The sequence below is a fragment of the Carcharodon carcharias genome, chromosome 19 (assembly GCF_017639515.1).
Source record: "Carcharodon carcharias isolate sCarCar2 chromosome 19, sCarCar2.pri, whole genome shotgun sequence".
NCBI classification, from domain to species: Eukaryota; Metazoa; Chordata; class Chondrichthyes; order Lamniformes; family Lamnidae; genus Carcharodon; species Carcharodon carcharias.
The window spans coordinates 107329029-107341244 of record NC_054485.1 but is presented as its reverse complement, the minus strand read 5'-3'; the positions used below and the strand labels follow the sequence as shown (position 1 = coordinate 107341244).

The window sequence follows — 12216 nt, the reverse complement described above, 5'->3', positions numbered from 1 at the left end:
CCCATCCCCCTAAGAGTCAGCATTGTCCATTCAACGTGACCACAGCGGAGAGTTGGCACCATCAACAGAGGAATTGGGGTGGGGTTGGAGGGGGGGGGCGGGGATGGGTGGGGATCTGGAGGGAAGGAATCCTGGATTCATCTTAACAAAGTAGGTGTCATGAACCATGTTTACAAAAGCGGCTTCCATTATTTTCCATTTCCTCTGGCTGTTGGAAAACCCCGTCATCCGGGCGTTTTCCAATGGCCAACTTTAAATAGAGCTTCTGCTCAAGGCAGCGACAAGAACAAGTGGGAGAACTGCTTACAACGCCCAGGCCACACTGACTGTACTTGTCTGGCAAGCAGCCTTCAGGCATGAGCAGCAAGCACACACTGTTAGCTGCTGAGGTGGGTGGAGAGAATGTCGAGAAGCAGACTGGCGTTAAGAGCTGTTTCCTTGGCCGGGCTTTCTGTGTGATTGCTGTCCTCGGCTCAGTGACTTTCACTGCGTACCTGCTCCTCTGTCAACTTGGAGTTATACCATCAAAACAGGTGGGCAGATTTATCGAAGAGAAAAATAACCTAGTTTAGTCTTTACCAACGCCCTTTTTAACTTTCCTTGCGCTCTCTATGTTTTCCCTCTTTCTCTCTATTTCTGTCTTTCTTTTGTGCCCCCTTCCCCTGTTGTTTGGTCTTGTATGAAAATATATTGTTTCAACAAGATGTGAATAGCCAATCGTTCACTTCAGGCAAGAAGTTTCTTGCTCACAAGTCCCTATCTTTTCATCTCCAGACCTGTCTTGTTTTGTCTCTGGGTAAGTTGACGGATGCATCTCTAAATGGATATCTGTTCAGCTGTAAAAGAGATTAACGTGTTCTTTCTATGTTATTTTATGATTAATGTAGTTAATCTGATAGGAGCTATCTGCTCAACTTTTGAGATAGATCTTGAGTTTGTGAGATATGGGTTGTGGGATGGGTATGAAATATGTGACAGTAAATCAACTGCCCAATTTACATAGAAATGTAAAAAACTTACAGCACAGAAGGAGGCCATACAGCCCATCATTGTCTGTGCTTAATGTAAAAGAGTTATCCAGCTTAATCCTCCAGTTTCCAGTTCTTGCACAGTAACTCTACAGTTTCCAGCACCTCAAGGGCATATCCCAATGTTTTTTTAAATGCACTGAGAGTTTCTGCCTCTACCAGCAGGCAAGAGCTGAGCTTGGTAAATCGACATGGTAGAAGCAATTCTGCAAATAATTCAGTTCTCCTTTACTGTACCTCGGTGTTCACAATAACCTGGGTTCAAGCTGCCTGTGTTTTATTTAATCTGCCTGTAAATCTGCTGTTACCCCCTTGGAATTAGCTTGTGCCTTTAACTATCTAAAACAGGTTCCACTTGCAGGTTTTCCTCCTTCCTAACCAGCCGTGACCTTATTAATAAAGGGAAGTGCAAACTCCCCACCAGCCACCCACCAGAAGAAGTCAATAAGTAATTAATGGCTGGGCAGGGTATCATTCAGACTCATTATAGGTATCTCTGATTTGCCTTTAAAATGAGTCAGAGTATTTAAGAATAGCCTATATCTTGCCAACTCTGATTAGTTTTTATAATCTTGGCAATTTCTTGACCTCCCACCTCCAGGTGCTGTCCCCTCCTCCTGCACTCCTGCCATTGGTTGACCATCATGTCCACCCTACTGACACCCTGCCTTCCCATGCCAGATTGGTGAGCCTTTCCCTTAATAGACTGTGTCATGTTCAATTGTTCTGCATTTGATTATGTGAGTCTGTTTACCATTAATTCTCAATGTGCTTGATTAGGTAAGCCTGTGGGTGCTTATTTAGAAAAGTAAACAAACTGTAGCAAGCTGTTGGAAGGAGTTGGAAGCTAAGAGCTCAAAGCATGTAGCAGACATTTTAAAGCATTGGATAAAACTCTTGTAAGTAAAGTTCCCACACACATAGAAACAAGTGTGTCATCTCTGCATAGCTCTGAGGCAGATAATGTGAATTTAGCAAGCTGGGAAACAATCTTGTCAATGACCAGATCTGCTTCTCAATCTCCCAGCAAAGGGAGTAGCATGGAGTAGGATCCCATGGTTTGGGCTTTGCACTGATCTGTTCTCATTTTGGTGTCAGTAACCTGTACTAATAGGTGGGGTCTTCAAGTAATAGTTCAAGTTGGATTAGGTAGTTCTACTGCAATAGAATTTCAGATTAGTACAAGTTCAGGTTATTGCTGAGCGTCTGCTGATGGGATGGAAGAGTTAATTCAAGGCTGCACCCTCTTTTCCTGGAGTAGGCATTGGATAGTTGGTTCATCGGGACCAATGCCATAAATCTGAGCTCCTCCAAAACTCTGCTGCTCATATCTTAACTCACACCGAGACCCATTCATCCATCACCCCCGGTGCTCACTGACCTAAATTAGCTCCTTGTCCAACAAAGCTTTGATTTTAAATGTATCATCTTTGTTTTCAAATTCCTCTGTGGCCTTATCCCTCCCTCTCTCTCTACAGACTCCTCCAAGACTAAAACCCTCCAAGATATCTACGCTTCTCCAATGTCTGGCCCCTTGCACTCAATTTAGTCCTTCCAGGACTCGTGGCCCGCAATCGAACTAGAATTCCCTCCCAAAACATCTCTACCCCTCATTCATCCTTTAAGATGTTTCTTGAAACCTTAACTCTTTGCCTGTCCTAGAATCTCCTTATGTGACTCGGTGTCTATCATGGATTGGTGAAGGGCCTTGGGACATTTTACTACATTAGAGGTGCTATATAAATGCAAGTTGTTGTTGTGGGGGGCATGAGGCCACATAAGGATTTTAAGACATGTTCTTGTTTGTTTCTATAGAAAACAGCTCTGATCGTAAAGGGTGAGAGATACCTGCTAGCAGACCCTCTTAATGATGGTGAGTTCCCCCCTCTCATGGTCACTTTCACTTCTTGTCAGTTTCACTGAAAGGGTATAATATTGTGATTCACCAGCTGATCAGACTGAGAGCTCAATTTTTTTTTCTAGAGCTGCCTAGCCTCATGAAAGTGATGGGGAGAGCACCAGAGAAGATCACGGTCCATCTGACAGGTAGGTGGCTGGCTCTATATAAAGACATTGGGCTGAATTTTCTGGGGTAGGTGGGCATATTGCACACCCACCCTGGAAGAAACCACCTGCATTACATAAGCCCGTCTCCTATCAATAACAGGTGAATGCTCTCTCCTTGTACAATTGAACACTTTCTGCCTGTGCAGGCGTATACTCTCCACCAGTACTGTCTCTGCCTGTACAGGAGAAACACTCTCCATCTCTACAGGTGAAACAATCTTTCCCTGCCCAGCTGAAACACTCTCCACTTGTACATGTGAACCTGTTTGTGCCTGTACAGAGCAGCAGTCTCTGCCTGTACAGCTGGAATGCTCTGCCTCGGCACAGGTAAAGTACTCTCATTCCATTGAGACAGGGAGTGCACTCCCTAAACAGTAGCTGAAAGCATGGATACGCCTGACACTTTATAGAGAGTGAGAAAAGAATGGGTTTAGAGAAAACAACTGGGCTGGTCACCGCTTTATATCCTCGTTTTCAATTTTCATCCCAACCTTCTGTTCTTCCCCTCCTCAGCCTCCAGAAAAATAAAAGGAGAGAAGAGAGTGACCTGGCGAAACACAGAAAGCCTCCCTAGTGGTGTGGAATTCAAGGACAACAGTCTCATCATCAAGGTCCCTGGTCAGTACTTTGTCTACACCCAGGTGGTCTTCTATGGTGATAGCTGTAAGGGTAAGACCATCTACCTGAGCCACGAGCTCGCCAAGCTCTCGGCTTCCTACGGAGACAGGATAACCTTGCTTGGTGCAGTGAAGTCCGTCTGCCACCCCGTCCAATGCAGACCTCCGCCAACACGTGGTCCTTGGCCTGGGGACCCCTGGTACAAGACGATCTATCAGGGAGCCATATTTGAGTTCTTGGAGGGCGATCGCATCTTCTCCGGGTTCAGTGAGAACTCAGTGCGTTATGTAAACACTGAAGTAGGGAGGACCTACTTTGGGTTATTTGCTTTGTGAAGGGCTTTTCATCTCTAAACCACCTCCCCACACCCACCACCAACACCAAGCCCCCAGGTCCATGTAATGAGCAATGCGGATGAAAGAAAACATTAATGGATAGAGACATGTGGGAGCCTGGGATAGCTGAGCCTGGAGACTGGAGTGTGGGGGAGGTGAGGGGGAACGGTGGGCAAGGCTGAGGAGGGGGAAGTGAGGGGGTGCGGCAACAGGATGAGCATGGGTCAGAGTTTGGATCAGCTCTTGTTTTTGCGAAGTTACCATCGACTTTGGGACAGGAATGAAGGCTGATGCTTGACATTGGATGAGGCAGTTTAGAAAGAGAAAAATCTTCATTGCCCCTCTCTTTACCAGCCCTGATCAAACTGACACTTGGCATAAATGTTTGCGGGGAGGCCTTTAGGCCTAGGGACCACTGGAAGATTCCTCAGTGCACCCTCGAGTGTTAATTACGTTACCCCTGATAGATTAGTCACTGGAGATGCTGGTGTTGTTTTACACTGAACAGAAAAGGTTAAGAGGAGAGGTGTAACTTAGAAGAACCAAGAGCTGATCCAAACTCTGACCCACCTGCCCCCTGCTCACCCTATTGCTGCACCCCCTCACTTCCCTCTCCTCACCGTTAGTCTGGTAATCCTTCCCCGAACTGCTTCTAACGCATTTGCACCCTTCCTTAAATAGAATTATAATTTATTACATGATGTATCATTTTTAATGGTGCTATATTTTATTATTCATTTATGTTTAATTTTGAATGTAACTTGTACTACTTCATTGCTTGGGAAAGTCCCCAGTATTAATCACTGGTCAGAAATCTTTCACTCCGCAGCTCCTGGCACAGGCCAAGAGCAGATTTTGGGGCCCCCGAATTCACGATTTTCCATCTATTAATTTGTACCATTGGAATTTCTGAGTGAATGGAAAACTCATACACTCAGTGCACTTGCCGAACTATTAAAAGATATTCCTAGCACACGGGCACAAGTGGCAAGGGCCGGATTTATTCTGGGCCACTTTTTCAGCCGAAATGACTTGTTACACTGAATGGCTTGCTCAAGTCAGCCAAGTTCTTTTAGGGCAAGAAATCTGCCATCCTCATCTGGTCTAGCCTAAATGTGACTCCAGACCCACAGCCAATGTGGTTGACTCTTTAAAAATACCCCCTGAACAAGGGCAATTAGGGATGGTCAATAAATGCTGGCCTAGCCAGCGACACCCACATCCCACGAACGACTTTTTTTAAAAAAAAGTTGGTTAATCTTATTGAATGGAGCGGAGCTGGAGTGACATTTAGGCCAGACAGGATAGGGGGCAGTAGCTTTCCTTCTCTAAAGGATGATCACAAGCCCAGTTTTTACGACAATCTGAAGAGTGAGCTTTGACAGTGCTGGATTGTTGGTCCCAGTATCATAACCACCAAATGACCTGGTCTTCTTCAAATTCAAGCTTATTGTTTAGCTGACTGGGTAAAGAGTTTGGTAGACAGTAGAATGATGCTGAAGGTGCTGGTTAAAAAAATGTCATCAGCCATGCAGGTTAACTGCTGCCTCAGAATAGCACAGAAAGGAACTGCGTGTAAATGTGAGAACTTTGCATATTTAAAATAGGCTGCAGGAGAATTTACACCTCCCAAAGGGTGTTGCAGCTTACTGTGCGCTAACCATGAGTCATGTGAAAACACCATTGTTGCTCTGAGCTCTCCCTGACAGGACAAGAAACAAATTGTTGCAGCTTTAGCTAATCTCTCAGCTCATTTCTTTGGAAGATGCTCCCCATCGGTTGTTAGAAAGTATAAAGGCAGGGGCGTTACACAGTGAAGTGCACTGCTCTATTACTCTGCCGCTGATGTGACTGTTGCTTTAAGGCTGCAAAGCCTGAATGGCCACCTCCTGAGGTGAAATGCCCCTGAGGTACATTCCAAAGTCAAATAGCAAGTAATCATTTTATCTGGTAGATGGGGGGAGATGGTGGTGTAGTGATAATGTCAAAGATAAAAGCAAAATACTGCGGATGCTGGAAATCTAGAAAAAAAACAAAAATACCTGGAAAAACTCAGCAGGTCTGGCGGCATCTGCGGAGAGGGATACAGTTAACGTTTTGAGTCCGAATGACCCTTCATCAGAACTAAGAAAAATAGAAACTAGGTGAAATATAAACTGGTTGGGGGGGGTGGGGGGGGGGGGGTTCGTGGGAGTGGTGGGACAGGTAGAGCTGGATAGAAAGCCAGTGATAGGTGGAGATAGCCAAAATGTGTCATAGACAAAAGGACAAAAAGGTGTTGACGGTGGTGATATTATCTAAGGAATGTGATAATGGGGACTTTAAGGGTGGAAAGCAGGACAAGCAAGGTACAGATAACCCTAGTGGGAGTGGGGTGGGCAGAAGGGATCGAAATAGGCTAAAAGGTAGAGATAAAACAATGGATGGAAATGATGTCATTGGCCTACTACTCCAGAGGCCCAAGCTGAATCTCCAGTGATAGGGATTCAAATCCCAACATGGCAGCTGGTGACATTTATATTAAGTTAATAAATCTGGAATTGAAAAAGCTACTCTTAGTAACGGTGACCATGAAACTATCATCAATTGCTGTAAAAACCTATCTGGTTCACTAGTGTCCTTTAGGGAAGGATATCTGCTGTCCTTACCTGGTCTGGTCTACATGTGACTCCAGACCCATGGCAACATGGTTGACTCTGAAATGGCCGGGCGAATTGAAGGGCAATTAGGGATGGGCAATGAATCCTGGCCTTGCCAGTGACATCCACATCCCATGAAAAAATAAGGAACAAAAAAATTCCCAAACTCAGCAACAAAATGGCTCCCTTCATTGTAAAGGCAGTTTCTGCATTTGTAAAAATGTGTGACACTTTGTGCCTCTTGCACATTAGCTGCCATGCTTCAATGTCTTATACTGGTTGTATAATTTTTCAAAATCTTCTATGCTGAAGGTATTTATGCTATTTATTTAATTTGGAATATGGAGTGCCATGTTGTATGCTGCCGGGACTGTAAACCTATAATAAATAATAAATAAAGTATTTTCAGAGTGTAGCTCATTCCTCTGATGCTTATTCCGCCATTCCTGCACATTCCCACCCTGAATTTCCTTGGGGTTTTTGGGAGTTGGGAGGTTGGTTCAGTGGGGAAGGCTGGAGGCACATAAAATTTACGAGCAGGAGTAGGCCATTTAGCCCCTCAAGCCTGTTCTCCCATTCAATAAGATCATGGCCGACCTGCTTGTGGCCTCAACTCTACATTCTGCCTATCCCCAATAACCTTTGACTCCCCGGTTAGTCGCGAATCTATTTACCTCTACCTTCAAAATATTCATTGACCCTGCCTCCAGTTCTCTCCAGTGGAGAGAGATCCAAAGATTCACAACTCCTGAGAGAAAAAAATTCTCCTCATCTCCATCTTAAATGGGAGGCCCTTTATCTTCAAACTGTGTTCCCTAGTTCTAGTCTTTCATACAAGAGGAAACACCCTCACAGCATCCACCCTGTCAAGTCCTTTCAGGATCTTATATGTTTCAATAAGATCACCTCTCATTCTCCTAAACTCCAAATACAGGCCCAACCTATCCAACCTTTCCTCATAGAGATAACCCCCTCAACCCAGGGATCGGTTGAGTAGTGGGTGTGAAAATTGAGACAGGATCCCTGCCCAATTCCACTTTTTATACTCACTGAAGCTTCTGAGTATATTAGTGATAAGAAATGGTGTCCCCCACCCACAAATGTATTCATTTGCTTTGTGCATAGTCACAGAGCCAAGCACTAGCCCCATTGGTGACTAGATGGAGTTCTTTAATCCCACCTTCAGGTTTAATCCGGGGACACTGTGGCCTGGTTGGTCTTGGTGACCCCACTGATGTTGTACAGAAACCTTGGCCAGTCTGGAAATGGTTTAAAAGGGCCTGCTGCCTCCTTGGGAGATCAAAGCCAGGTGGGCGAGCTGCACAGGGGTCTGCAATGGGAGGGTAGTCTTTGGTCAATCTTTGTTCCTGCCATAGGCCCTCAGCTGATACTCCCTGGTGTGGTGGATTTAACCATATGGGGTGACATGAGGGAAGGTGTACTGCTGGTGGGTTGAGGAGATCCTTGAGTAAGGGCAGGCTTGGGTTGGAGTAGACATTCTCCAGTACCTTGCTTGTTGCAATTACTCTCCTGATGTGGGGAGGGGCGATGTTGCTCAGGACTGAGAGCCGGGGTCGGAGAGTACCTGTGATGGTGTCACTGTTGAGTTGAGTTGCACATCAATAAGTTTGGTGTGGGCAGATTGTTACCATACTGGGGCAAAGTATTCTGCAGCTGAGTGTGTGATGGCAGGAGTAGAGGACCTTCAAGCCTTGGCCTGTGATCTCCCTGAGGTAGCAGTCAGTTTACTGAGGAGGTTATTGCGGGTTTCCATTTTCTTCTGTAGTTTTAATGAGGTGCAAATGGCCAGCGGATGGGCTATGAGGGTGTGTGCCCACCGCCAAGTGGGCTAACATCTCACTTCAAATGAGCCAGAAGTGGGCATGCCAACGAGAAATAGACATGAAAGTACTTCTGTCCAAGCCACAAATGGGTGCTGTCATGCAATAAGTGAGAGTGACATCATCGAACTCACTCCTGCAATGACTGCATTTGCTTCACTGAGCGGGTGGCACACTTGAGTGGTTCAGGTGCCAGTGTTTATGAAAGGCACCAGAGGCTGGCAGTGATTTGAGGCCAGCCTTTCCTACCACAATCATTCACAGTGCAGAAGGTAATATGGCCAACTGGAAAGTGGGTCCTACTTGGGAAAGAGACACGGTGAGTGAGGAACAGTGAGGGAGAAATAGTGAGTGAGGAACAGTCAGAAATCATAAGAGAGAAACAGAGCGCTACTTTTTTCTCTTAGCGCCTGACACATGAGTTGGGCTTTTCCCAATGTCGTGTTTCCTGATTTCTGAACGTCGGGAAATTCCCATGGGATTTTGGTCTCCAGGAATTGGGGTCGGGCAGGAGTCAGGAACACCTCGCCTAGCTGTAGGCCCAAAGCAGCAATGGAGGCATGCAGGTGGTGATCCTGGCAGGTTAGAAAGCCCACCTCGGTTCACAGGTACATCCTCCTACCCCTGTAAACAATTGCTAGGTCTCCTAGCCCTCACCAACAACCCCACTGCCCTCACCAACCACCCCACAACCCCACTGCCCTCACCAATCACCCCACAACCCCACTGCCCTCACCAATCACCCCACAACCCCACTGCCCTCACCAATCACCCCACAACCCCACTGCCCTCACCAACCACCCCACAACCCCACTGCCCTCACCAATCACCCCACAACCCCACTGCCCTCACCAATCACCCCACAACCCCACTGCCCTCACCAATCACCCAACAACCCCAAAGCCTTCACCAACCGCCCAATAACCCCACTGCCTTCACCAACCACCCCACAACCCCAATGCCCTCACCAATCACCCTACAACCCCACTGCCTTCACCAACCACCCCACAACCCCAATGCCCTCACCAATCACCCCACAACCCCAATGCCCTCACCAACCACACAACAACCCCAATGACTCACCAACTAATGAGACCACATCTGGAGTACTGTGTACAGTAATGGTCTCCTTGTTTAAGGAAAGGCGTAAATACATTAGAAGCAGTTCAGAGAAGGTTTAGTAGACTAATACCTGGAATAGGTGAGTTGTCCTATGAGGAAAGGCTTGTATCCACTGGAGTTTAGAAGAGTAAGAGGTGACTTGATTGAAACCTTTAAGATCCTAAGGGTGCTTGACAGGGTGAATGTGGAGAAGACGGTTCCACTTGTGGGGAGGTGGGATCTAGAACTAGGGCTCACTGTTTAAAAATAAGGGGTCACTCATTTAAAACAGAGATGAGGAGAATTTCTTTCTCATGGAGGATTGTGATTCTTTGGAACTCTCTTACTCTAAAGGCGGAGGAGACAGAGTCTTTGAATATTTAAAGGCAGAGCTAGATAGATTCTTGATAATCAAAGGGTTGAAAGGTTATTGCAGGTAGGTGGGAACGTGGGGTTGAGGTTACAATCAGATCAGCCATGATCTTATTGAATGACAGAGCAGGCTCGAGGGGCCGAGTGGCCTACTCCTGCTCCTGATGTGAGAAAGTGCAAAGAGTAGAACAGTGAGGGAGAAAAAAGTGAGAGAGAAACAATGAGAAAAACGGAATAAGAGAAACAGTGAGTGAGAAACAAAGAGAGAAACAATAACAGAGAAGTGAGAGAGAAACAGCAAGATGGAAACAATGAGAGAGAAAGTGAGACAGAAACTGGGAGAGAAAGTGAGAGAGCAACAGCGAGAGGGAAACAGTAACAGAGAAGTGAGCGAAACAGCGAGAGGGAAACAGTGAGAGAAGGTAAGTGAGAAACATTGAGAGAAAAACACAGACAGAATCAGAGTGAGAGGGGAACGAGTGAGAGATACAGTGAGGGAATCAGTAACAGCTACACTGTGAGTGAGAAGCAGTGACAGAGAAAGAGTGAGCGAAGCAGTGAGAGAGAAACAGTGAGCGGGAAACTGTGAGAAAAAAACGGTGAGAAACACCGAGAGGGAAACAGTGAGAGAGAAAGTGAGAAAGAAACGCAGAGAAAAAAGTGAGAGAGAAAAACAGTGAGAAAGAAATAATGAGAGGAAAACAGTGAAAGAGAAACAATGAGGGAAGCAGTGAAAGCGAAACAGAAAGAGAGAAACACAGAGGGAAACCGTGCAAGTGAAAGAGTGAGAGGGGGAACAGTGAGAGGGGGAACAGTGAGAGAAACACTGAGAGGAAAACAGTGAAAGAGAGAGTGAGAGGGAAACAGTGAGCGAGACAGAGTGAGAAAGAAACAGTGTGAGGAAAACAGTGAGAGAGACACAGTGAGAAAGAAACAGTGAGAGGAAAACAGTGAGAGAGACACAGTGAGAAAGAAACAGTGAGAGGGAAACAGTGGGAGAGAAACAGAGAAAGAAACAGTGAGAGGAAAACAGTGAGAGAGCAACACTGAGAGGGAAACAGCATATGAGAAACAGAGAGAGAGAGAGAGAGAGAGAGAGTGAGAGAGAAACAGTGAGGGAGAAACACAGAGAGGGAAACAGCACGTGAGAAACAGAGAGAGAGACAGACTGTGAGAGAGAAACAGTAAGGGAGAAACAGTGAGAGCAAAACAGTGAGGGACACTGAGTGAGAAACAGTGAAGGCGAAACAGTGAGAGAGAAAGAGTGAGAAAGAAGCAGTAAGAGAGGAACAGTCCGAGATACAGTGAGTGAACCAATGAGAGAGACTAAGTGAGAAACAGTGAAGGCAGAACAGTGAGAGAGGAACAGAGCGAGAGGAAGAGTCAGCAAAACAGTGAGATAAACAGTGAGAGGGAAACAGTGAGAGGGAAACAGTGAGAGGGAAACACAGAGAGGGAGAAACAGTGAGGGAGAAACAGTGAGGGAGAAACAGTGAGGGGGAAACAGTGAGGGGGAAACATTGAGAGGGAAACAGTGAGAGGGAAACAGTGAGAGGGAAACAGTGAGAGGGAAACAGTGAGAGGGAAACACAGAGAGGGAAACAGAGAGAGGGAAACAGAGAGAGGGAAACAGAGAGAGGGAAACACAGAGAGGGAAACACAGAGAGAGAGAAACAGTGAGGGGGAAACAGTGAGGGGGAAACAGTGAGGGGGAAACAGTGAGGGGGAAACAGTGAGAGAGACAGAGAGTGAGAGGGAAACAGTGAGAGGGAAACAGTGAGAGGGAAACAGTGAGAGGGAAACACAGAGAGGGACAGAGTGAGGGGGAAACAGTGAGGGGGAAACAGTGAGGGGGAAGCAGTGAGGGGGAAGCAGTGAGGGGGAAGCAGTGAGAGGGAAACAGTGAGAGGGAAACACAGAGAGGGAAACACAGTGAGGGGGAAACAGTGAGGGGGAAACTGTGAGAGGGAAACACAGAGAGGGAAACACAGAGGGAAACACAGTGAGGGGGAAACAGTGAGGGGGAAACAGTGAGAGGGAAACAGTGAGAGGGAAACACAGAGAGAGACAGAGTGAGGGGGAAGCAGTGAGGGGGAAACAGTGAGGGGGAAACAGTGAGGGGGAAACAGTGAGGGGGAAACAATGAGGGGGAAACAGTGAGGGTGAAACAGTGAGGGGGAAACAGTGAGGGGGAAACAGTGAGAGAGACAGAGAG

General features: G+C 46.5%; 1 protein-coding gene across 2 annotated transcripts; it reads left to right on the top strand.

Moving 5' to 3' along the window:
• Positions 1–201: 201 nt before the first annotated feature.
• Positions 202–4232, top strand: LOC121291722 (tumor necrosis factor-like). 2 transcript variants are annotated; one of them, XM_041213218.1, is made up of 5 exons: positions 202–533; positions 1630–1713; positions 2844–2901; positions 3012–3074; positions 3609–4232. In XM_041213218.1, exons 1-5 carry the CDS (start codon positions 357–359, stop codon positions 4046–4048), a joined length of 822 nt encoding a protein of 273 aa, XP_041069152.1. In that variant the 5' UTR covers positions 202–356; the 3' UTR covers positions 4049–4232. The 2 variants fall into 2 exon arrangements, with proteins under 2 accessions (XP_041069152.1, XP_041069153.1); XM_041213219.1 differs by lacking the exon at positions 1630–1713 and having other exon boundaries at positions 206–533.
• Positions 4233–12216: the final 7984 nt, after the last annotated feature.